The 26,426-nt window shown below is 40.5% G+C and overlaps 3 protein-coding genes across 9 annotated transcripts; 2 read left to right on the plus strand and 1 right to left on the minus strand.

Annotated features, from left to right (window-relative positions):
- Positions 1 to 5,896: 5,896 nt before the first annotated feature.
- LOC121744790 (mitochondrial substrate carrier family protein ucpB-like) lies at positions 5,897 to 16,585 on the plus strand. 6 transcript variants are annotated; one of them, XM_042138429.1, is made up of 8 exons: positions 5,897 to 6,048; positions 6,349 to 6,410; positions 6,510 to 6,740; positions 6,805 to 6,972; positions 7,078 to 7,127; positions 7,878 to 8,010; positions 16,085 to 16,122; positions 16,211 to 16,585. In XM_042138429.1, the coding sequence occupies exons 1-8, from the start codon at positions 5,982 to 5,984 to the stop codon at positions 16,305 to 16,307; spliced, it is 846 nt and encodes a 281-aa protein (XP_041994363.1). In that variant the 5' UTR covers positions 5,897 to 5,981; the 3' UTR covers positions 16,308 to 16,585. The 6 variants fall into 6 exon arrangements, with proteins under 6 accessions (XP_041994363.1, XP_041994366.1, XP_041994367.1 ...); XM_042138432.1 differs by having other exon boundaries at positions 5,917 to 6,261; XM_042138433.1 differs by having other exon boundaries at positions 5,917 to 6,261; positions 6,349 to 6,393.
- LOC121744789 lies at positions 13,733 to 16,077 on the minus strand. Its single transcript, XM_042138428.1, has 2 exons — positions 14,466 to 16,077; positions 13,733 to 14,187 (listed from the first exon to the last, which is right to left on the minus strand). Exons 1-2 carry the CDS (start codon positions 15,331 to 15,333, stop codon positions 14,150 to 14,152), a joined length of 906 nt encoding a protein of 301 aa, XP_041994362.1. The 5' UTR covers positions 15,334 to 16,077; the 3' UTR covers positions 13,733 to 14,149.
- A 3,563-nt stretch (positions 16,586 to 20,148) lies between the features above and the next one.
- Positions 20,149 to 25,116, plus strand: LOC121745023 (RNA-binding protein BRN1-like). 2 transcript variants are annotated; one of them, XM_042138773.1, is made up of 9 exons: positions 20,149 to 20,514; positions 20,662 to 20,744; positions 22,146 to 22,197; positions 22,368 to 22,493; positions 22,615 to 22,694; positions 23,701 to 23,877; positions 24,035 to 24,377; positions 24,458 to 24,601; positions 24,679 to 25,116. In XM_042138773.1, exons 1-9 carry the CDS (start codon positions 20,370 to 20,372, stop codon positions 24,804 to 24,806), a joined length of 1,278 nt encoding a protein of 425 aa, XP_041994707.1. In that variant the 5' UTR covers positions 20,149 to 20,369; the 3' UTR covers positions 24,807 to 25,116. The 2 variants fall into 2 exon arrangements, with proteins under 2 accessions (XP_041994707.1, XP_041994709.1); XM_042138775.1 differs by having other exon boundaries at positions 24,083 to 24,377.
- The last annotated feature ends 1,310 nt before the right edge of the window (positions 25,117 to 26,426 follow it).

The following is a 26,426-nucleotide window of genomic DNA, read 5'->3' on the forward strand; positions in this document are numbered from 1 at the left end:
CGAAAAATATCTTCTTCCCGGGGGGAAGGCGGTGGTTCCCGACGATGATCATAGGGCTAACGACCCGCCGGAGGGTTATGCCACCGTTTACGAAGCCTGCTTAGAATGCGGGCTTCGTTTCCCTCTTCCCCCACCTTTTGTAGAGCTTCTTGATTTTTTTCAACTCCCTTTAGGTCAGGTGACTCCGAATTCTTGGAGGCACTTGTCGGCTTTTGCTGCCGAACTCCGTAGGCTAGATAAGGATCTGTCTCTGCGGGCAATCCTTAATTTTTTCCAGTTTAAAAGGAAGGGATCTTGGTTTTACTTGATCCCCTTACAGCCTTTTAGGGCCTTCTGCAAAACCAAGTGGCCGAAATGGCAAAACCGTTTCTTTTTTTATAATAGGACTTCGGCTCCGGGCTTTCCTTGGAGAGGGCCGAAGTCCGTGATTCCCCATCCTCGGTTAGAACCGTTGGCCGAGCTCGAGGGCGAGCTCAATAAGATTCCTATGATTAGGAAACAATACTCGGAAACTGAGCTCGTCAAGGGCGACCTCGTGTTCAATATCTCGTCTTCGGACGAAGAGACTGAGGGTGAGGATTTCTTTTTTATGCCTTACTGCTTTAGCGGCGAAAACTAACCTTGTTTCCTTGTTTTTCGGTAGTGAACATATTGAATAAGCTGAGCCGCAAATCTTCGGAGTCCAAGGAGCCGGAGAGGCCGAAAACCACCAGCTCGGCGTCTGATGCCGAGAGGACTCCGAAGAGACAAAAAACCTCTTCGGATCCGAAGAAACCGGAGTCGACTTCGGCAAAGGGGAAGGGGAAGGCCCAGAAGCCCCCAAGAGCGTCGGAGAGAGACATCGTCATGGGGCCCCCTTCGGAAAATGTCTGTGAGCCTTTTGCATGGCCCACGGACTTCGCCGAGGTGAATTGTCTTCTTGATTCTTTGGCTTTGCTTCTTTCCTGTATTTTTGGTGCCCTCTGTTGACTTTTTTCTTTATCCATTTTCAGAGGAACGATATGCTCTCCAAGCTCGTCGCCGTCGAACTCTCCAAAGCGTCCAATGACTATGCTGAGATGCAGAGGAAGTTGGCGGCTGCTTGTCATCGGGCCGAACAGGCTGAGGCCAACTTTGAGAAGGCCAGAGCTGCTAGGATCTCGGCCCAGGATGAAGCTCAGTTTGCCAAAAACCAGCTCGTCATCCAGCGAGAGCAGACGAAACGGAGGGATGCTGCCGCCGTGGTTGCCCAAGGAGAGGCTCTCCGTGCTTTCGCGGAGAAACTCTTTCTGAGCAACCAATTTTCAGCCTTTGTCGGTGATCTGCTGAAACTGATGACCGATAAAGCCGAGCAGGGGCCTGAAGTCGTCCTGCCGCTGTACGGCCGGGAGATAGCAGCTCGGCTCCAGAGTCTGCCGGTGCTTGAGGAGCTTGCTTCGTCCTCGGTCCTGCTTTCTGCGGACCAAGTTCGTAGTTGCCGAGCTGACCGCGATGAGAATATGGAGGCTATCTTTGCCTCCATAGGGTCAGTTTCACCCGCTCCAATTTTCCACGGAGAGGGTGAGACCGAGCAGCTTGAGCAGCTGGTCGGTGATGAGCAGGCCGAGCAGGAGGCGCAGCAGATCGGCTATGGGGGCGCCGAGCAGGCTGGGGGGAGCAAGGAGGCCGAGGCTGAAGCTGAGGCAGACAAGGAGAAGGAAGCTGAACCTCACCGAGGAGCCGGAGACGAAGCTGGCGGAGTATGATTTCGTCTCCCTTCTCCTAGTTTAGTTTCTTCCTTCTTGTAAGATGGCCTTGAAGCCCTCCTTGTGTAAAAAATTTTTCCTTATGTATGAAAAAATTCTTCTGTCTACCCTTGTGTCTTCGTATAGCTTTTCGTACTCTCTTACTCCTGTTGTGGTTTACTACCTGCTCGGTAAGCTGAAATGCCGAACTGACGTAGCTGCTTTGTATTCTTAACTCTCAAGGAGCTGGAGGTACTTCACTGGAAGCGGCTGTACTCTTCGGCTTTAGACGAAGCTGAGAAAAGAGCTATAGCTGACCAGATGAAGAATGACGAACTCTTGGCTCGTTCAATGAAGCTGGAGGCCGATAATAAGGACTTAGAGTCCGAAAAGAAGGATCTGGAGGCCGAGCTGAACACTGCCGTCGCTGAGAGGACTGCGTATGAGGATTTCATCTGCAGGCGTGGGGGAATGACCATCTCTGAAGTTCAGGAACGAGTTGACGAACTGTGGGAGGAATATCATGTACTCCGGAGGAACAATGCGCTGGAGAGCTCGGCTTGCCAACAAGTCGTGAAATCATTGCGGCGCTGGGCTTCTCGGTACGACATAGTTCTTTCCCGGCGTCCCTCAATTGAGAGATTCCTCAGGCATTTCCCGCCAACAGATGCTAGTACTCCAGCTCAAACCTCTGATTCACTTGCTCAAAACCCTACTCCAAGTCAGCAACGAACTCAGGGACAACCAGAGACGTCAAGTCGAGGACGGACTGAAGTTCGTAGAGGAGCTGTGGTTATGAGTGAGCAAGATCGGCAAATGCTTCGTGAAGAGACTCTTCGCCGCCGAGGTGCTAGGGCTTCCCGGGCTCAGAGAAGAGGTGGCAGGTCGATTAGAGCATCTCGTCGACCTGCTTATTCTGCAGCTGCCCGGAACGCCCGAACTCAGCTTCACGAGGATTTTGTGAATAGATGGCTCAACTTTAGCAACCCTGGACAGTAGAATAGTCCTTTGTAATAGCGTAACGCCATCTCGTAGGGTAGCGGAGTTGTGTGCCGAACAAGATTTGAAAAATGAAATTTTGTTTTCGCTTCTAACACTGTGTATTTACAGCTTAGCGAAAAAATTTCATCGTACTTGTCCTCGGTCTTATGAAGTAAACTTCTTTGACCGGACTTGGTCCTTGGTCTTATGAAATAAACTTCTTTGACCGGACTCGTCTTTGGTCTGATGAAATAAACATCTTTGACCGGACTAAGCTTGTGTCTTAATTTGGCGAGTTTTATCGCTTGGATCGGACTTTCCCTTGTCCTAATTTGGCGAGTTTTATCGCGTGGATCGGACTATCCATTTGTTGCAGTTCGTTTCAGACGAACTGCTTGTTTTTTAAGCCGAATTGTGGTCTTGTATCTTCTTCAGAAGCTTGGACTCACAATCGTTGGCTTATTGTTGCAGTTCGTTTCAGACGAACTGCTTGTTTCTTAAGCCGAATTGTGGTCTTGTATCCTCTTTAGAAGCTTGGACTCACAATCGTAGGCTTATATATGTTCTAAAAAGGGGATCAGCCTTCGAAGAACAAGATACCTCAGCAACATTTGTAAGAGACGACACGCACATAGACAAAACACACCTAGACAAATAAAAAGCACATAGAGACAAAAACGCACATAGACAAACATGAAACACAAGTAAAAAACAAAGCAAGCACATACCCCTAGGACCGAACTAGACACAAGACTGACTGACCGGACTGTCTCTTACAAATGGAACTTCTTGAGGTTGGAAACGTACCATGTTCGGGGTGCTTGTTCTCCTGACATGTGAGTCAATTTATAAGACCCTTTGCCGAGGACTTCTGGCACCCGATATGGACCTTCCCATGTGGGTTCGAGTTCGCCCAGCTTTTCTGCTCGGCTTACTTCGTTGTTTCTCAAGACGAGATCTCCCACTTGAAATTGCAGCTTTTTCACCCTTTGGTTATAATACCGGGCTACTTGCTCCTTGTACTTGGCTGCTTTTATGCAGGCCAATTCTCTTCTTTCTTCGGCCAGATCTAGTTCGGCTCTCAGTCCGTCATCATTCATTTCTGAGGAGAAATTTAGAGTTCGGGGACTGGGTACGCCGATCTCAACCGGAATCACGGCTTCAGTGCCGTACACCATCGAGTTCGGCTCCGGTGTGACTTCGGTCATTTCGCCTGCCTCTGACTCCGGCTGCTGTGATTGCTATGCTTGATGGTGCCGAGCTGATTTGCTCGGCACTTTTAAGCGCAATCTGCAAACACTCGCTTTTTTTTTTGATCACCTCGGATGACCTCTATCCCTCCTTTAGTGGGGAGGGAGTTCGGCGAGGAAGCCTCTGATCGCTATGATCGGGCTTCTTTTTGTCTTCTCTAGATGAGCTGTCTAAAGACCGTTTTCGACGGTCTGCCTCATCGGCACGAGAAAACTGGTCCGCAATGTCCCACATCTCTTGAGCTGTTTGCGGACTGCATTCCACGAGCTTTCTGTAGAGAGCTCCGGGCAGGATTCCATTTTGGAATGCCGAAATGACAAGTAGATCATTGAGATAATCTACTTGTAGGCATTCCTTGTGGAACCTCGTCATAAAGTCGCTGATCTTTTCGTCGCGACCTTGACGTATAGAAAGCAGCTGAGCCGAAGTGATTCGGGCTTCCGCTTTCTGAAAGAACCTCCTGTGGAAAGCATCCATTAGATCTCGGTAAGATCTAATGCTGCCTTGGGGGAGGCTATCGAACCACCTTCTTGCGTTCCCGATAAGCAGCTCGGGAAACAGCTTGCACATATGGACCTCGTTGAGACCCTGGTTCACCATGTTATACTGATAGCGTCCCAAGAAATCATGAGGATCCACTAACCCGTCATAAGTCATCGACGGAGTTCGGTAGTTCTGTGGCAAGGGAGTTCAGGTGATATCGTCCGAGAACGGAGTCTTCAATGCTCCGTACATGGCGAACCCGACATCTCTTCGGTATGGAGGAGATGGAGATCTCCTGTGATTCCGGTACCGAGGAGGAACAGGAACATGTCGGGGTTGAGGATTCTTCTTCCTGGAAGACACGGCACTACTGCGGTAGTGACTTTCATGTCTGGATGAGGAAGGAGAATCCACCGTTTTCGTCTTCGGCTGTTGGCTCTTTTGCAGGAAGGCTAAGAACTCATCCTGCTTCTCAGCCAAGAACAGCTTGACAGCCTCATTCAAATCAGGCTGCTGGGAAGACTCGGTGTGTGGACCTTTTGAGCGGCTTGTTCCTTCATCGTGAAAACTGGAAGTAGATGTCTCCCGAGGCTGTTTTCCGGACCTGCGGGCTGGACTAGCTTCCTCATGGTTTTCACGAACGGTATTACGGGTAGTATGTGATCTGGTATGCATTTTTTTTTGGTAGAAGAGGATCAAAAACTCGCTTTATCACAAATTTGGTTCTCTGTTTCCCACAGACGGCGCCAGTGATGGTTTGGCGAATTTTTGATGGTGATGAATGCAGGAAAATGCAGATCACGACACAGAGATTTACGTGGTTCGATTTACTGAGGTAAATCTACGTCCACGGGAATAAAAGAGGGCAGAGTTGTATTGCTTGATCTGTTTTCTACAGCTTACAATACAGACTTGCTATTTGATATTTTATCTCTAGAGAACTTCTTTAGAACTTAACCCTTTTCTATCTGATCTAAGTTCTATTTATACATTGAACTAAGATCGTGGCTTGCATCACCACTAATGATGGTTGTGGATGTCGTGGAGGTCATGGAGATCCTGCATGGGTCCACTATCTTGCATGAGATCCTGCATGAGTCCACTATCTCTGTACTTGGTCCACTATCCTGCATGAGTTGACTATCTTCCAGTTCGGTCGAATACTGAGACCGAACTGCTGAACTATTGCCGAGCAGCTTTTGCCGATCTGAGAGTAGAGCTTGATTGGTCGGCTTTTACCGAGCTGTAGGCTGGGACCGAACTCTTTGGTAATGCCGAACTGATTGGTCGGCTTTTACCGAGTTGTAGGCTAGGGCCGAACTCTTTGGTAATGCCGAACTGATACTCTTCCTTGGGCTTTGGGTTGATGGGCCGTCACTGCTATTGGGCTTGTTTAGTACGTACTCCATCACTGGCATGTCTGTTGCTTCTGCAACCGTAACTACCCAACCCCTCCTTTAGGTTATTTCTTTCTCTTTTCTTCTTCTTAATGCTAAATCTTTGTCTCCTGTTATTTTTCACATAAAGAGAAGAATTGTTGAGAATTGGTTTACATTCGGTTTGATGTCTCCTAGCTTAGGAGAGTGTTTGCAAAAGCTTTCAACTTGGATTTGTGACAAGTGTAACTCAGGTGCTTTTGATGAGTAGGTCGTTAATCTGGTTCTTTACTCACGGCATTCAAGCAGTCACTGCAACTTTGATATGGATGTCATTTCCTTCGATTTAAGGCAGATGCTTCAATAATCAAATTCATGAAATGCCAAAGCCAATTGATGGCTCTTGTATATAGAACTGTAGATTGGTCCTAAATCGAGATTTGATTGGCCGTCAATTAGCTGGTCAAGTCTGAGTTGTTTTCCTCTTTTTTGTTTGTTTTATTTTTATCTTTTGGGGAATAAGTGATTTAGGTATGTTGTATGTTGGACTACAGATGTTCTCAAGGTCAGGCTGCAAATGCAATTAGTCGGCCAAAGAGGTCTGTTGACTGGCATGGTGCGCATCAATACTTGATTTTCTTTTTAATAGAAGTTTCTTAGTTAGTTATACCAGTATTGATGGAGGATTTGAGGACTCTTTCATGGTTTGGTGTAGGGACAAATTTCTATGCAAGTAGTCAAAAGTGAAGGCCTCAGGGCTTTGTATCTGGGATTGACACCTGCTTTAATGAGGTCAGTTCTTTATGGAGGTCTCCGTTTAGGCTTATATTCAAAATATGTGCGTGAATTGGCTTTTGAGTCCCACAATGTCTTGATGAAGATTGCATCTGGAGCATTCTCTGGCGCTGTTGCAACAGCACTTACCAATCCAGTGGAAGTGTTGAAGGTATTGGGCGTAATGGACCTCCAACTCCCTCTAGAAAATTCCAGCTAACTCTCTTTGTTCTTAGGTACGGTTGCAGATGAGAGGAACAAACTCTCGCGGGCCAATCCAGGAACTGCAAAAAATTGCTTCAGAAGAAGGCATGGCAGCCCTATGGAAGGGGCTTGGTCCTGCAATGACTAGAGCTGCTGCATTGACTGCATCACAGCTGGCAACGTATGATCAATCCAAGCAGGTGAACCACCCTTTGTCATGATAATACTAATCTTTCACTGTTTTAGTTTATTCTCTTGCTTAGAGGCAATCTCTCACATTTTAATTTTGTCATCCCGCTTTTCAGATGTTGATGAAATGGACTTCTCTTCAGGAAGGATTTTATCTGCATCTCACGTAACTTGTCTTCCCTTTGTACATTTTAATAGTTTGTGCTTCTTTTACTCTACTGTGGAACTTGGAAGCTTCCTTAGCTGGGTTAGGCAGTGGATGGTCTTGAACTAACATATGATCTAAATAGAAGTATGAGATATGCTGAAAATATATTCCATTCTATCTAGTAAGTCATTGCTACTCCAGACTGATTGACACATACATATTGATACTAGTACACATGGGGAGAGGACTATATAAGTTTGAAATGCTTAAGAAACTGCTAGAACCTACAAGGAAAATGGTTCCCTGCTATCCATATTTAACTGTCCACCTTATGTAACGAATAAGGATAATTTCTTTGTGTTTTTTCATTTCTTGCTTACATGATTTGCAATCAAATCTCTTTCCATGAAGATTGCAAATTTCCGCCTGAAATAAGCAAGGTATCACAATTTTGCATCAATGAAATATGTAGCGGTGTAGAATAAAATAACAATAAAGCATGAATAAGTTGATTTAGCTTGGAGCTGAAAAGCTTGATGAAATACTTTAAGTTGCAGGGTTAGTTGTTGGTTAGTCATACCTAAATGTAGAAAAAAGTCAATTGATATTGAGGTAGAAAAAACCTAGTGATTTGGCTGTGATTTATTTAAGTTAAGGGAGTCGCATATTCTTCAATTCTAAAACAACAAGGTTAATCATGTGTTGTATGAGTATAAATATTTTTTCTGTTTCGAAATTCTAATTCTATAACTTGTCAATTTTATATAGTGCAAGTTCTATAGCTGGCACTGTGAGCACCATCATGACTGCACCGATTGATATGGTTAAAACAAGACTTATGCTGCAACGACAATCTCAAAGTGCTGGAAGCTATAAAAATGGCATCCACTGTGCCTACCAGGTTGTTGGCTTATTCCTTGCTTCTTGTAGAACAGTAAAATATAGAGACATAATGGAGAAAGTAGTAGTGTATTTTTCATTAGTAAACATAGGCCACATATATATACAAGTAACTAAGCTAGGCTATGTTACATAACCGATGTGGGATAGAAATCATATACTATATTAACACTCCCCCTCAAGCTGGATCATATATATTGATCAAGTCCAGCTTGGTACAAAGTTCTGAGAAACGCTTCACAGGCAACGGTTTTGTGAAGATATCAGCAATCTGGTTAGACGATGAAGTGAAAGGAGTAGTAATTGTCCGATTCAAAACACACTCTCAAATGAAATGACAATCAACTTCAATATGTTTAGTCCTCTCATGAAAAACCGGATTGTTTGCAATATAGATTGCAGCTTGGTTATCACAATGCATAGGTAAAGGTTCATTGAAAGTGAATCCCAATTCTCCAAGTAGATTCTTGACTCCGATCATCTCAGTAGCAGTATGAGCCATAGCTCTATACTCGGCCTCGGCAGACGATCTCGCAACAGTATGTTGTTTCTTGCTTCGCCAAGTTACAAGGTTTCCTCCCAAGTAGGTGCAATATCCAGAAGTAGACTTTCTATCAGACTTAGAACCAGCATAATCAGCATCAGAATATCCTTCAATTTTTAGATGCCCATTCTTTTTGAATAACAATCCGTTGCCGGGAGATTTCTTGACATATTGAAGAATTCGAATAGCGGCATCCCAGTGAACTTGCTTAGGCTTATCCAGAAAACGACTGACTAAGCCAACAGCAAAGGAAATATCCGGCCTTGTTACTGTCAAGTAGATAAGTTTTCCAACTAGACGTCTATACTTAGCTTTATCCTCCAAGACTTCTCCACTGTCATCCCAAACACTTGGATCAACCTCCATAGGAGTATCAACGGGCTTTGCTCCAAGTAGTCCAGTTTCTTTCAATAGATCTGTAGCATACTTTTGCTGAGATAGAGACACTCCAGAATTTCCGTGTGCAATTTCAATTCCCAAGAAATACTTAGGACGGCCCAGATCCTTGATAACAAAATGTTGCTGCAAATATTTCTTAGTTTCCTCAATTCCACGAACATCACTTCCAGATATGAGTATATCATCAACATATATGTAACACCCCGACTTTTTCTACTCTTTTTATTGTGTTCTTGAAAGGACCGTCGTTTGTACACTTGAAAATTTTTTCGACCTTGTTTCTTTTGTCGAGAGAATAATTTTACAATTTGGCTTTGGGCTATTAATTTTAAGAGTGTTGGGTCATCCAAATTTTCTTATTCTTTAACCAACTTAGCCAAACTCTACAATTTACATGTTGGGCCCAATTTCATCAAAGAACTTTAAGTTTCCAAGCCAATTCATTTTATTTGGAAACCACACTTTGAAGCCCAAGTTTTTTTCTTCTTCTTTCGTTCTTTCTTCTTCTTTCTTCCCATGACCGACGGTTTTCTTCATCCCCCCATGATCGACGGTTTTCTTCCACTCCCCACTTCCTCATCATTACCTACACCCTCCCCAAGCCCTCTAGCACCACTCACTACTTTCATTTGGCAAAAAAAAAAAGAGAGAAGAGTGAGGCAGCGGCGATGAGGAAGAGAAATGGCGACGTTAGAAGCGTGAGGGCTCCGGTTCAATCGAACGCAGCAACGTCAGTTCAGCGGCAACGATCCAGCAGTGGCGACGAACAGTGGCCCCCTTGCTGCGTTTTGAAAACTGAAACGAAAGAACATATTTTTTTTGAAGGAGAACTTATCTTTCGGGGCGGTTCGGAGTTGGTTCGGGGCTGTTCGGAGATGTTTCAGGGGCTGCCGTGTCGTTTCGAGGTTGAATCGGTGAGGAACGATGGCTGTCCGAACAGCAAACAGACAATGCAGTGGCTAATTGCGAATGACGGCGACGCTGCGAGACCTTCGACTGCACAGCAGCGACGACGCAGCAGCGCCGAGCGTCTGTGGTGGACACGGGTGACGAATCGGAGTCAGCAGCGGCGACGTCGGCGGCGAACAGGCTGACCAACGGGCAGTAGCCGACGACGACCGATCTGGACCGGGAGTTGCAGAGTTTACAGTGATGGAACAAAACGAATTGATAGAGAGATGAGTGATGGTGGTCGAAAGAGGAAAGGGAGCGACGGCGGAGCAGCAACGTTCGTACAGCAGCGTCTCCCGGCTCTGTGCAGCAGCCAACAACAGCAACAACGTGCAGCAACGGGCCGAACAGCGATGGCACCGCTCGTCTGCTCGACGAATTCCGAACAGTAAGTTCCGACACGTTTTTGACCGACCAAATGAACTCCGATTTGACCAATTCTTTTTCCTGAGTAAACTTCATGATGTCTTCTATGTTGTGTGTAAATTTCAACCCTTTTGGATTAAAGATGAATTTTTGGTGAATTTTTGAAGTTAACTGCGCAACTCTGCCGAAAATGTTTTCTCGACCAGTAGGTTACGTGGTTGTTTTGACTGACCTAAAAGGGGTTTTTGGACATGAAATTTTAACTGGAAGTCCTTTGATGAGTCTTCTGTATTGTGGTAAAGTTTTAGCCCCAACGGAAGTCGGATGATTTTTAAATGATTTTTATAAAATCGTTGCGCAGTGCTGCCAGTTTTCAAATGAAATTATATATGTGATGAAGTGATAGGATATGCAAAGATGTATGTTATGATGTGATTTATGTGATTGGAAAATATGTTGATATATGTGCTATGTAAATTTTTAAAGGTGAAACATCGCAAGTGAATCGTGATCGCAAGGGAAAGAAAGTGTTTTCGGATTAAGCACTCGAGGTGGGCTTTCTAACTAAGTATTTTGTGGGCTTTCTAACTAAGTATTTTGTGGGCTTTCGAACTAAAGTATTTTGTGGGCTTTCTAACTAAGTATTTTGTGGGACTAAGTATTTTGTGGGCTTTCTAACTAAGTATTTTGTGGGCTTTCGAACTAAAGTATTTTTAAGAGCTTTCGATTTGATATATTGGTTTGAGCATCATTTTATGTGACGAAATGCCTTTGATTGCGATTATTACATGATTATGTGATTTATGTGCTCAGAGTGAAAGTGATTGTCATGTATTGCGCTGTATAGCTTTTTGAGTGGTTGTGAATTGCTCGACTTGTTGATGTGATGTGTGATGATGCTCGATCTATGCAGAAAAATGATTTATGTTTCAAATACGTTTTTAGGAAAATAAAGTTAGCAAAGGGAATATCATGCCATGTTTTTGTTTTGAGAAATGCTTATCTGTTTGTTTAGCAAGGGAATTGTCCCTACTAGACCTATTGAAATCGAATTCGGGTCTGACTAGGGAGTGAGTCCCTACTCAGGCTAGTGTACACCAATGGGGATCGTGAGCCGTCTTTTGGGTCGGCCGGTCTAGTGATCGAGTTTGCGGCCACAATCTCGTTTCACAGTATGTTGTTGATGTTGACGAGGTTGATGTTGATGAGATTGATGTTGATGTTGATGTTGATGTTGATGTTGATGTTGATGTTGATGTTGATGTTGATGATTATTTAGTGGGGAGTGAGTCCCTACTATGAGTTTAATCGAATTCGGGTCTTAGTAAGGGTGCGTCCCTACTCGGACTAGTGTACACGATGAGAACCGTGAGTCATCGAATGGGTTGGCCGGTTTTCGTGCTCGTGGAAAGTGGCCCCCTTACACGGCACCCTAAAGAACAGATATGGCAGTTTCTTAAATAATCAAGGAGAAATGGTTGGTTTGAAATGATGAGGAAAAAGGATTTGAGGATGAGTTGAAAGTTTGTGTTTGAAATATTTTTAGTGTCTCGGGCCTTTTCAAGTTAAAACCCCGAGGTCACTCAATGGTGGCATGATATACACAACTGTTATAAAATTGTTTTGGCATTTGTTCACTGAGTACATCAAGTACTCAGCCCTGCAGGTATTTTCCCTATGTGCAGGTTGAGCGGTGACGAGCACGGTGGCTGTTGAGCATAAAAGTGAAGAATGTCTATCAAATGTTCGGAATATGTTGTGTCTTCATACATAGCATTATTCTACTCTCGAGATGCTTCCGCTGAATATTGTTTCTTTTGCCAAGTATTGTTAAGATAATATTTGTTTCGAGTTGTTGATTGTTGAGATATTCCCATTTGTTTCGAGCTATTCTCATTTATTTCGAGCTATGGTCGAGTTGTGTCGTTTTCCCCTTTCTTCCCCGCTTCTTTAATCCTCCCCTAGTCGCGATCAACCGTGTTTTCTATCCTTAGAAAATGCGGGCGTGACAATATACAATGAGAATAACAATACCCGATGCTTGACGTCGCACAAAAACCGAATGATCAGACTTGCATTACTTAAAACCAATAGTTCCAAGGACACTGCTGAACTTATCGAACCACGCCTTGGGACTTTGTTTAAGGCCATAAATTGCCTTTTTGAGACAACAAACTTTAGTAGCATCCTCCCCCTGAGCAACATATCTCGGAGGTTGCTCCATAAAGACCGTCGGAGTCAAATCACCATACAAGAAAGCATTCTTCACATCAAGTTGATACATGTGCCACGAAAGATTAATAGCCAAAGAGAACAGAATTCGGATTGAATTCATACGAGCAGTGGGCGAGAACGTCTCAAAGTAATCAATACCATAAGTTTGAGTGTATCCTTTGGCCACAAGCCGAGCTTTGTAACGATTAATACTGCCATTAGCCAGAAATTTTATGGTAAACACCCAACGACAAGACACAATATCCACCGAATCAGGGGCATGGACCAGAACCCAAGTACCACGACTCAAGAGAGCTCGCATCTCCTCATCCATAGCGGCTCGCCATAAAGGGTGTTTGAGTGCCTCTTGGTAAGAAGTTGGAATCACTGTAGACAAAAGGCAAAGAGCAAAGGCACGAAAAGGAGCACTCAAGCGAGTAAAGGAAACATGATTAGATACGGGGTGTTTGGTGGTACAAGTACGTTTACCTTTGCGAATGGCTATGGGTAACTCATCAGAAGGAGGTGGATCTTCAGAAGCTGGAGGCGAAGATGACTGTGGAAGTGGACATGAGACTGTTGGTACTGTTTCAGGGGCTTCAGGGGCTGTTGCAGGTCGACGACGTCGTGTATAGACCTGTAAAAGAGGAGCAGGATGAGCAGAAGACATAGGAGAAACAAAAGTTTGGGCAGGTAAAGGAGTATGATATAACTGGCTGGTTGGTTTAGTTTGAGAATGAGTAAAATAAGGCTGAAACTCAAAGAAAGTAACGTGTGCAGAGATATAATGACGTTTGGTAAGAGGGTCAAAGCATCGGTATCCCTTTTTGGTTCTAGAATAACCAAGAAAAACACACTTAATAGAGCGAGGAGACAACTTATCCAACCCAGGAGTCAGATCATGAACAAAACAAGTACATCCAAAAATGCGTGGAGGAATATGATAAAGAGGTTATCAGGATGAAGACACAAAAAAGGAATATCCCCATGCAACACACTAGATGGCATCCTGTTAATAAGGAAGCATGCAGTAAGAACAACATCAGACCATAGATACTTAGGCACATGCATGTGGGACATAAGAGTACGCGCAACATCTAAAACATGACGATGCTTACGCTCAGCTACCCCATTTTGTTGAGAAGTGTGAGAGCAAGAGGTTTGATGAATTATACCATGAGATTCACAAAAAAATGAGATAAACTGTTGTGTGAACTCAAGAGCATTATCAGTACGAAGAACACGCAGATCAACAGAATATTGGGTCTTTATTTCATGATAAAAAGATTTTAGAACAGTAGGGACTTCACTTCTGTGTTTAAGCAAATACAACCATGACATACGGGAATAATCATCAACAAGAATTAGAAAATACTTGAAACCCCCTCTGGACTCAATTCTACTCGGACCCCAAACATCACAATGAACTAAATCAAAAATAGAAGAGCTACGAGTCTCGACTCGAGAAGGAAAGGAAGTGCGATGGTGTTTGCCCAACTCACGTGATTCACAATTAAAATCAACAGATGCAACTGGAACTAAACTACGAAGACTAGCAGAAGACGGATGACCAAGACGACAATGCCACTGATATGGAGACACAGCAGCAGAGAGAGCACTAGGAGAGACAGGTGAAACATTATCCAAGTAGTACAGACCGCCACGCTCATGTCCTCCACCAATCGTCCTCTTCGTCTGCAGGTCCTGAAAGATACAATATGAAGGATAAAAAGTGACAGAACAATTGTGAGTTTTTGTTAGCTGACCAATAGATATTAAGCTGACTGGAAAATTTGGGGCAAACAAAACATTATCAAGGGTAATATGAGTAGTGGGTTTGACAACACCAGTGCCAGTTACAGGAGAATAGTTGCCATCAGCAAGACGAACAGATGGGAGAGAAGATGGAGAAAAAGATGTCAAAAGGGATTTTGTACCAGTAATATGGGTAGAGACACCTGAATCCAACATCCAAGACTTACCAGGAGACACAGCAAACGCAGCTACAGAGGTAGAGGTATCAGTAGTAGTAGATGAAGAACTTGGCGCAGCAAACTCAATGTTATTAGCCCAATCTGGTTTGCCAAACTTCTTCCAACACTTATCAGACTCATGATTCGAACGACCACAATGATCACATAGTCGATCATGAAACCCTCGTCCTCGACCTCGGCCACGTCCCTGTCCACGGCCACGTCCACCATACGAACCTCGACCGCGAGCAGACATAGCTGAATTATCAAACGAGGTGGATTCCGTACGCCCGGTGGAGACACGAAGAACGCGAGACAACGCATTAGACAACGTTGGAATGTCATCACTAGCCATTAAGCTATCTCGAAGTGGCTGGAGATCAGCATTAAGACCTGACAAAAATTTTGCTACCATGAATTCCTCCCATTGTTTTGCTCTTGTTGTGGCATCACAGGAAAGAGGATGATAAACTAAGATCTCATCAGCAAGGCCTTTCAAGGTAGAGAAGTAATCATTGACTGACTGAGTATCCTGAGTATGAGAGAAAAGTTTCTCATATAATTCAAATACCCGAGAAACGTTTTTGTCATTGAAGAACATCTCCCGTAGAGCATCCCACATGGCTTTGGCACTATCCAAGCACATGATATTTTGACTGATGGCTGATTCTAGGCTATTGAGAAGCCAAGTCATGACGGAGCAGTCATCGGCGCACCAAGTGTCGTAGTTGGCATCTGTAGTAGCAGGCGGGGCAGTTTGAACATGGCTTTTCTTCTTCTGTGATCCCAAAAATAGGAGAAAAGCACGAGACCAGAGCATATAGTTGGAACCATTCAGCTTAATGGTGGTTCCAATTGGAGGTCTAAAATCAGACATGATAAAACGAGAGTAAATCCGATGCAGAGCAGTAGGCAAGAGTGCAAGTCAATAAAAAAGAAGTAGCGGACAGCAGCGCAGGCAGATGATAGCGCAGAGCAACGGAGTAGGAGTAGAACAGTAGCCAGATAAGGTTGCAGGCAGATAACAGTTGCAGAGCAGCGGAGCAGGAGCCAGGAGCCGGAGCAGCGGAGGCAGAAAAAAAACCCTAATTTTCGAAACCCTAATTTTCGTTTTTTTTTTTTTTTTTTTTACAAAACTAGCTACGAATTCGAACCCGCTTTGATACCATGTAGAACAGTAAAATATAGAGACATAATGGAGAAAGTAGTAGTGTATTTTTCATTAGTAAACATAGGCCACATATATATACAAGTAACTAAGCTAGGCTATGTTACATAACCGATGTGGGATAGAAATCATATACTATATTAACACTTCTCATTTAGCCTAAAATTGAGTACATTTAGGGTTACCCTGTTCTTTAAGCAATTGCCACTCTATAATCATTCAGCTTTGAGCACCTATTCTAAATGCTTTTTGTTTGAACCTGCTGCTAGATGCATAATGAGAAGTCTGATAAGAAAGCTGTGTTTATGATTTGGAACAAGTTGCATTTCTTGTCAAAGAAATTGTTAATGCTTGCATGTGATCGTATTATTGTATCTACTGGACCAGCAACACAAAAGTAAAGGGGTTGTTTTTAAAGCCATTATACTCATCCGATATCCATTTTTGTGTACGGTTCCAGGTTCTGCAAACTGAAGGTCCTCGTGGTCTTTACAAAGGGTGAGCACCGCTCGTTGTTAATTTCACAAGCATTACTCTTGAACTGGTTGATTACCTAACTAACCATCCGTCATCGGAAATCAACTAGGGGCTTCTCAATGTTTGCAAGACTGGGTCCGCAAACAACCATTACCTTCATAGTCTGCGAGCAGCTGCGCGGACTTGCAGGACTCAATGCGCTCTAACTCGTTCCTGGATTTACACATGATTCAATAACTGAAGATGGATATACATTTTTGAGGTATAAGTCAGCCCAACCTGTGTTTGGAATTGGTATATTGATTTATAAAATGTTATAAATCTTTCCTTGATTGGTGCTACTTGTAGTTAGGGGGACAGTCTGTATTATGGGGTATTATCTGATTGTGGGGCCATTTTTAGGCGTGTTGTTGTATTCATTGTAACGATGGTGAAAATGACTATTTTTCGAGGTAAAAATAATAAAATGGTGTTTGTTTCTCCTCTCACCTGAACATCAACATTTTTACACTTCAAGTTGAACTGTCTCTACATTAAATTGTAGTACTTCCACTTAGGTTCTGTTTTTATATGAAAGAAGTCGATAGTAGTATTAATCAGCAAACAAAAATATGAGATATTAAGAGTGTCCACAGTGGGGGAGCTGCGGCCCCCACTGCAGAGAGCTACGAGTCGTGGCTGAGGGCCGAGAGCCACGAGAGAGCCGCGGCCTTCACGCGGCTGAGCCATGTGAGCCGCGGCCCACCACTGCAGGGAGCCACGAAACGGCGGCTGGGACGCGAAATTTTGATTTTTTTTCTTTTTAATTTTCATAAATTATTTTATAAATCCTATCTATCAAAATTTTTAAAAAAATTTCGTGTAGTGTTTTTTTTTGTGTAGTGTTGTTTAAAAAATTTCGTTGTATAATTTTCCTCTATCTATAATACGGTGAAAATTTGTCTTTAACTCACTTTTTTTTATTAAATTATGTTTATTTTCCAAATTATTAGGCTAATTAAATTTATTATAGTTAAATTGAAAAATATAATTAAAAAAGTAAACAAATTAATTTTTTTTTGGAGAGGGCCACATTTCGTGGTCCTTGTTGTTTTTGTTTATTTACCATTGCGGGGGATTTTGGATAGCCACATTTCATGGCCGAGCCAACTTTGGTGGCGTTCAAGGGCCACTATTGTGGACACTCTAAAACATCGGTCTCGAAATTTAAAAACAAATTGCATAAGTTGGTTGATTTGTGTGTGAAAAAAAATGGAAGTGGACAGTTGATAAAGTGGAATTTAACGTTAAATATTGCCAAGTAAGAATAGAGACAATATAATGTCGGATGGCCTGGAAATTGCTGCATTTTGTTATTTTCTTTATTGGTGGAGACTTGGCGGGACAGTTGGCAACATTTATATTCGCCCTCTCTTTCGTCGTCTATTTACTGTTTTGCCACTATCTCTTTCTATCCTTTTCCACGCTACTTTTGTCCTATTTATGCTTATCCTATTCCCCTATTTTTACCTAATTTATTGGTCAACATTCAACAATACATATCACGATCCAACGATACATTTATTTAAGTGAGATGTCTCGGATTTAAAATTTAAATAATTGGGTTGTTTTTTTTTTTAATCTTACAAGTTACAAGTATTCAAAGAGGTTATCTAGATCCACAATTCATATCTTAGTACTCCGTACTATTATTGTTCAATTTAAAATATCTCGGATAAAGGTTACTTTATTCAATGCTAAAATTTGACCAAGATAATTTTTAACATCTAAAGTTCTTGTTATATTTTACATAATCAAACAACCAGCAGCTGATGTTTAGTCAAGGTGTTGGCGTTTAAAGTAGGGGTGTTTTTATGTATAGGACATGATTAATTGATTTTGACACAATGTCATATTCCAAGATTGCAATGTCACCCTATTGAAATGACTGCATTCTCATTTTTTACTCTCTCTGTTTTTCCATAGCTGAGTCATTTTTCCATTTTGAAAAGTTCATTTATAATTGAGTCATTTTCCTATATAGTAACTTTTTTCTCTTTCTTACTTTACTCTATCTTACTTTATTATTTCTACTTTATTCACGTTCTACTTTATTCTCTTTATTTTTTCCCTCTCTTACTTTTTTATCTATTTATTTAATATATTCAATATTCATTTATTAAACTCCGTATCGAAAAGTTTTGCCTCAATTATGAAGAAATGAATTGAGTAACTTTTAAGCAACTCACAAAAATAATGTTGAACCTTCTTTATTCATTTCATCCTAATTGGCTGAATTTTATTTGATCGCGACGCCAAAATGATGGTGTTCAAGATATAGTTTGAACATAAAAATAGACTTACACGTCACTTCTTTCACTTAATTGTAACCTTTTTAACTCATCCATTAACTTATCGACCTAGGATCGGTTGACCCCATATTTTATCCAATATAGTATACGGAGTAACATTTTATTTCAAAATCAATTTAATATTGAAGAATACGAAAAAGTTAAATAAGAAATAAAGTACATACAATTCGAAAGAAGCGTTGGATTCAAAGATTATCATTCTCGTAACATTCAAGCTCAGAGTATGAATATAGTAGAAATTTTAGAGATTGCTAAAGCGAGTAGATTTAAACTTATTAGACTTAAATGCATATTCAATAACTTCTCTCCATATTCATCCAATTTATAAATAATTTCTTATCACTTTTTCTAGAAAATTTAATTTATCGTTAAAAAATACTTCCTCCGTTCCATACTAATGAAGACATTTATTTTCGGCACGAAAGTTAAGAAAAATTATGTTAGGTGGGTTAAGTAAAAGGAGAATAAAGTGGAAAATGAAGAAGGTAATGAAATGAAGAGATAATAAAGTAAGAGAGAGTAAAGTAGGTATGGAGAAATGTGTTGACTTTTATTAAAAAAATGACTCTATTACTATGGAACGTACCAAAATGACAAAATGACTCTATTACTATAAAACGGAAGAAGTAGGATAACACGCACTATATTCAGTATTGTATCTGCATAAATCTCAAATCATTCCTAAAACGATTTTACTTAGACGGGTTACATCTTCCAAATAGAATAAAAGAAGATGCCCCAAAAAAGGACATAGATAGGTTGTTTAACACACGACACTTGCCCATAAATGACATAATTTCCTTCTTATGCTATTCCTACTAAAAGTTGCTACTATTTGTCTCATAAATAATACTTCATCCGTCTCATAATAAGAGTTCTGATTTTGTCATTTTGCTCAGTCCCACAATAAGAGTCTTATTTCATTTTTACCGTAAATGTTAAGTAGACTTTACATTCCAACAACTTATTTCACTCATATTTTATTATAAAACTAGTATATATAAGTGAGACACATATTCCATTACTTTATTCAATCAACTTTTCTTTGAATTTCTTAAAATCCATGTCATAACCAAATATAACTCCTATTACGGGACAGAGGGATACTAGTATGTTTTTTTATTGTTCTACTAAAAATAACATGGTCTTTAAAACATAAATAATACTATCATCTTTACACTTTTTTCTATTTAACCCACAAAATAAATTATATAAAATTTGTTACTGAAAATCAAATGTTTCACATTCAATAGGACATATGAAGTACATATAGCAATATAGAAATATAGTGTAAATTATAAAGAAAAAATGTGTAAATTATAACTACACTTACTATTAATATTTTACGTATTTAACCATAGAACGACTATGAATTTAATTCAACTATAATTAGTCGAAATTTTTTACTGTCAATTTCACAATGATATATGATGTCTGGAAATTAAACCAATCTGGCGGTAGGAATATCAAATTCTGACTCACCTAACTAAATCCAAATCCTAATCTTCCGAGTGGGCCACCAAACAAACATACATTGAGGGGCATTTCTGTCATTATACTAGATCTCCATTTCAATTTACAACCCACCCCCTTCAACCGCTAGAAACCGAAGCGAGTGGCATTACCCCGTAATTAACACTCAACACTGAGGGCAATACCGCTCCATTCACTTAATAATATGTAAAATCCATGGAGAAGATCCCAACTTTGCAATCTAGACAATTCCCTACATTTTTTATTTGTTTTTTTTTTAATTTTTTCACGAGCGAAGACTCGGCGCAGAGCAAGAAGAAAAAAAAAAAGTATGCACTTGGATCATCATTGAGTAGTTTCGTCGAGGAGAAGTTTTTCGTGCTGTTGAGGAGAGAGAGGGAGTCAATTGAGAGAGAGAGAAAGTCTTCCCGGCGCGGTGTAATAATGGCGGAGGAGGAGAGCGTGAAGTTGTTCGTAGGTCAAGTGCCGAAGCACATGACGGAATCGCAGCTGCTCGCAATGTTCCAGGAGTTCGCCTTGGTAGACGAAGTCAACATTATTAAGGACAAGGCCACGCGCGCTTCTCGAGGTTTTTTTTTCTGTTGACTTCTCATTGCATGATTTTGTACGAATTGTTGTGTGATGGATCGCAATGTGTGATTTAGGTATTTTTCCGTTTTGTTTGGTTTTTGATTTTTGGGTGATTCGTGGTGTTGAATCCCCTAATTTGTGGCAGGATGTTGTTTTGTGATATGTCCGTCGAGAGAGGAAGCGGACAAGGCGATTAGCGAGTGCCATAATAAGAAGACGCTTCCTGGGGTTAGTGTTATTGTCTACTGCCTACCTTGTTTGTCATTTAAATTGCGTAATGTTTTATTCCGGTACTCGATTTCATAGTGGGGAAGTGATTAAGCAGAAGGAAATATGATTTTAGGAACGCCTTCTGCGGCATGAGTTGTTTTTTTGCACCCAGAGTTGAAAGGAGCTTAAAATTGTTCAATCAGAAAATTGATCATGCTTATATCATTAATTCTGATACACATGGAATAATGGAATGAGAATGGCTCTTGGCATAATGAAGGGATTACAATTTAATTATCTGATTATGCATACATTAATTATACTGCCAGATTTCATTAAAGTCATACGACTTGCAGTCACTGTTTAAATTAACTTCTACTCGTGAATATACATTTTCTCAATTGGACTGTTTGTGCTCATGATGATGTTAGGGAAGAGAATCGGTAGAAATTTCAGGATTTGTCACAGAAATCCTTATGTGAGTTTGTGCACGCAACATGTTAACTACCCAGTTCGTCAAGAAGCTTGGGATTCTATTTTGAGTTTCACATGTAGTCATTAATGCTAATTTGCTCTAATCTAATTTCTCTCGACTTCAACTCAGAAGCAAAAAGATGCATAGAATGCAACCTTTGTATTTCATAGCCTTAATTTTGTTGGCTCCCCTTTCTTTTCCTATCTCTTACTCTGATATAAGCCATATGAGGTATTTTGTGCGGCTGTACCTGTTCACTTTTTACATATAGTTTCAGCGAGTTTGCATGTCTTGGTAAATTAGTGAAAAAGATGTTGCCTCCCTCTGTTTTAATGTCTATGTTCAACCAAAATTGTACGCTCACTTATGGAAGCAGGCAGATACGACATGATGTTGAAGAGAATATTTGGCAGGAATATTGAATGGTAAATGTAGGTCGCAAATTGGCTCAAATGGTTTTACAACTTTATCCCTCATGCATTGCCGAAGCTGAAAAAGAAAATAAATCCATTAAGTTAACCATCATCTCTTGAGTTATTTGCTAATATTATACAGGCAGTGGGTGGCATTGCATTTCAAAAGAATTACTCAATATGATAATTAATAACCGTTAAGGTCTCTTTTGGAAGTTATTTTATTTTGTAAGTTATTCAAATTTGGTAGTATATAATAACTTCCTAAGCTTTGCTCCCTTTATAGTAGATTCTATATTCAAATAAAAAAAAACTTTGCTGTCAACTATAACTTCATATCCCAAATATTAAAAATTAGAATAGGTACTGGATAGGCATGCCTAACCTTGTGTAAAACTGGATAGGCATGTCTAACCTTGTGTAAATCAACCATTTGTTTCATGCAAGACCTTTACTTCATATTTGTTGCCACGTGATATTTTTTGTTTGATTTCTTATATAAAAGCCACATGTTGTCTGTGTCCATTTCAGGCATCTAGTCCATTGCAAGTGAAGTACGCTGATGGAGAGTTGGAAAGGCTAGGTGTAATATAAATTTCAATATCGTATTATATGTTTTTCTTATGACGGGTCTTGCCAATTATCCAATAGCTATCTTCCTTTAGTTAGTCCTATGTGTCTTCTCTTTTTCTCCTTATCTTGCTTTTTCTATTTGCATAATTGACTTCACTTTGTTTTTTGGCAAAATGTCAGAGCATAAACTCTTTATCGGCATGCTTCCGAAAAATGTTTCTGATGCTGAAGTCTCTGCACTATTTTCAAATTATGGGACCATAAAAGACTTGCAACTTCTTAGAGGTTATCAGCAAACCAGCAAAGGTAAGGCCTTCAGTTTTCTTTGCCTTCTGCTTGTTTTTATCCTGTTTTTGCATAACTTTATACTTGTACATAGAATTTCTTGGATCTGATTAAATTCTGTCAAACATTCTTGTTGCTCTAGGTTGTGCTTTTCTAAAGTTTGAGACAAAAGAGCAAGCGCTCGCAGCTATTGAGGCCCTCAATGGAAAGCATAAGATTGAGGTGTGGGCCAATTTGGCCGTTACTCTCTGCACTAACGTGCTTGCTTAGTGCGTGAAAGTTATCCATTAAACTACTCTATGTGTTTCTTCTCTTATCTTTAAGGTTGCACATCTATTTCAACAGGCCTTTTTCTTGATAGACATTTGAGTACTGCAGGATCTTAGTTGTATGCATGTTCTTCTTGCTTTCAGCTCCTGTCACATGTGTTTGTCTATTAGATTATGTTACTCAGTGGAAATCTAAACTTACACTTGAGGCAATGCCATTTATACTTCCAAAGAAAACATATATGAAGATGATTTATTCGTAAGTTTGGAGAGACCAGTGCATAGGTTATTTTCAAAAACCATTGCTGATATTTACATCAAATATATCTAATGGAAAAAGGAAAGTTTGTATATACCTTCATGAACTACAAATATTTGTAGTTATGCCATCGTGAACTCCAAATATCTATATGTTATTTTGCAAAATGTGTTAATTTCAAGTAATCCTTATGACTTAGATCGACTGAGTTGTTTGGTATTAAGGGCTTGTTCAAGTTCTTTGCTATGAAAAAGTAACAAATAAATCTGGATGGGTTTTGGGCGTGTAGGGTCCACATATATGCCATCCATATCAAGGTGTTCAATGTTGCAAATATAGCTATTGAAGTAATCAATTTTGTATTTTATATAATATGTTTATAGGGGTCTAAAAATCATTGTGACCAAAATATCCACACTGAGACGTCTGATTTTAGGGAGAAACAAATTTGGGAGGGATAAAATTGTCAATTCATTTTCATTTCTTGGTGTGGACTTTAATGCAGCTCCATTTACCACCAATTGACTAAGAATTGATTTAAGCACATATCATAGAGGAACTGTGCGGGCCTAGAATTCTAACTAAGGCTCTCCACATTAGAGACATGGAACCTGAACACTAGAATTGGGGCAGAATTGAACCCATATCTGGGTATAACATAAAACTTGAACAAGTCCTAATGGTGTTAGTGTCTGTATAGGGTTCAACTGTTCCATTGGTGGTTAAGTGGGCCGATACAGAAAAGGAAAGACAGGCAAGGAGGGCTCAGAAAGCTCTATCATTGGCATCTAATGTGTCAAATTCAGACTCCAGGCAACATTTATATGGTGCTTTACCAATGGGTTATATGTCTCCATACAATGGATATGGTTATCAGGTTTGTTAAGTTTACAATTGAAAAAGAATTTGGATATTATATACAATATGCCTTAAGGTTTACATACTGAAATTATATATTTAATTGGAGTATTTCCATTGGTATTGCTAGTTGATGCTGAAGGCAAATTTATATTAGATTCTGCTCGCTTTTGTAGACTCCTGGAACTTATGGTCTCATGCACTATCGCCTGCCGCCAATGCAGAATCAGCATGCGTACCACAATCTTATCCCACCATTAAACCAAGGAAATGCTATTCGCGGAGTAACACCTGATCTTTCATCGGGAATGGCTCCAAGAAATTTCTCCGTATCACCTAATTATGTGGGATCTGCTTATCCCGCTGTACATGGGGTTCAGTATCCCTTAACTTATCATGGAGGAATGATTAGTAACCGCCCACTTGGTGGTCCATCTAGTTCTCTATCACCATCTACTGCAAATAGTCAATCTGCAGCATCTTCAAGTGTCAGCACTAGCTCAGGCGGGCAGAATGAAGGTTGTTGAAATTGTTAGCCTATCAATTTGTGTGTTTATGTGTGTAATACTAAAGGTGTGAGCAATTCTCTTTGAAAGCAGGTCCACCTGGAGCTAATTTGTTTATTTACCACATTCCTCAAGAATTTGGTGATGATGAGCTTGCGAGCGCCTTTCAGCGTTTTGGTAGGGTATTGAGTGCCAAAGTTTTTGTCGACAAAGCAACAGGGGTTAGCAAATGTTTTGGTAAGATTACTCCTGAGCTATTACTGAGCTGATTCAATCACACGTGTATTTACCATTTTATCGGCTTTTCTCTCCAGGATTCGTTAGTTACGACTCTCCAGTTGCAGCACAGAATGCCATTAACATGATGAATGGCTTTCAGTTAGGTGGTAAGAAATTGAAAGTTCAACTTAAGAGAGATAATAAGCAAAACAAGCCTTACTAAAAAGGTAAGTTATGGATGAGAGCAAATCTCTCAAGCTTGATGGTCACAGAATTTCTCCAAAAAGGATGCAATTTGAGCGACTGGGGGTGGATGTGAGACGATTCAACAGTTGCATGCAATACTGTCCATCCTTCTGGATTGAAGTTCAAGACACTTGTAATTCTTCATTTATTTGTGCCACTGTACTTTAGTCTGTAACATGAATAACAATTAGACATTACATTTTTAGTTTATTAATTGTTCCAAGAATTATTTTTTTTGTACAATTTCTGTGAATACCATGAAAAGATTTGATCATTTCTTTCACAAAGCCATTCTTTCCTTCAATATTTGATCCTTTTAGATTAACTTTTCACATTTCTCAAATATACCGAAGTTTGAAACTGTTCTCTCCCAGCCTCCGTGATAGTGGGCTATCGCCTCTAAAAGTCTTTAGATTTTCAATAGGTTCTAAAAAAAGCAGGCGCCAGTCGCTTGCCTGAATATCCACCAGGTGTACTGAAAACTTACATGAAGTTTTATTCCATCTGTATGTCATCATTTGCATCGGGTGTTGTGATTGGTTTGACTGATCCATCTGTTGTCCATGTTTAATGTGTATGTGCACTGCTTGCTTGATAAATCACATGTATTTCCTCTTTGCTTGCAGGCACTAGTTTAATATTGAGCATCCAAGTTTTTTTGTTTGACTGCAGGAGCTCAAAAGTTCCTCAGGTGGTGCCTTGTCTCGTCCTGTAATGAAGCTCAGTAATGAGACTTTAATCTCTTCCATTATTTATGGATGCATGACTGAAATATGCGTATCTGTTTGCAGATTGCCAGGTAGTATGTTTTATTTATAGGATCAAGTGAATATATTTTCATGATTTCATCACAATTTGTGTATTATGTCCATCATGTGCCCATGTATGTATCTGTATCCAGTAACAGCACATCCAGCCCCTGATATTGACAACCACCCAATATTTTATGTGACTGTATGTAATGAAACTTGCTGCATGTTTAATGGACTAGTTTCGTTTTGCCCTTATAATTGACCAGTTTGCTATTCAGGGCAAGAGCTGAAGTACTGAACTAATTTATCAGAGAGCATGTCTTGCTGAGCTATATTAAATTATCAAAGCATGCCTTGCTATTCAGGTAAACTTATAATCTTTCATGGATTGGTCACCATTTATGATTTACCATTTTGTAATTTCTTTTTGCATGCAACATCATGTAGCATTGTAACTTTCTGAAATTGATAAGTCGGCAGTGCTTGTTATTGTCTCACTGCTTCTATCAGGATTGTCTTTAAGTGACATTTCTATTAATCGCACAAACGACTATATGAAAGATTTGGTATATTAGTTTGTCCTTTCAAGTATGGTGGGCTGGTTGCCTTATTTGTCCAGTTATTTCAGTTACAATTGTTGTTTTCTATTTGTAAAGTTATATATGGTGTGTGAGATTTCTTGGAGTCTTACATAACCAAGCGCAATCCATATAGCCAAGAGAAACCATGAACTAGAATAGTAGCGCTTGCACCCACCCATGAGTGCATGTATGACACTTCCTTCTCTAGTTCTTGGGAAAAAACAATGATAGAGTCGTCAATTTGTTATACTAGCTCCCTTTGTT

This window comes from Salvia splendens, chromosome 8, assembly GCF_004379255.2.
Source record: "Salvia splendens isolate huo1 chromosome 8, SspV2, whole genome shotgun sequence".
Taxonomy (NCBI): Eukaryota; Viridiplantae; Streptophyta; class Magnoliopsida; order Lamiales; family Lamiaceae; genus Salvia; species Salvia splendens.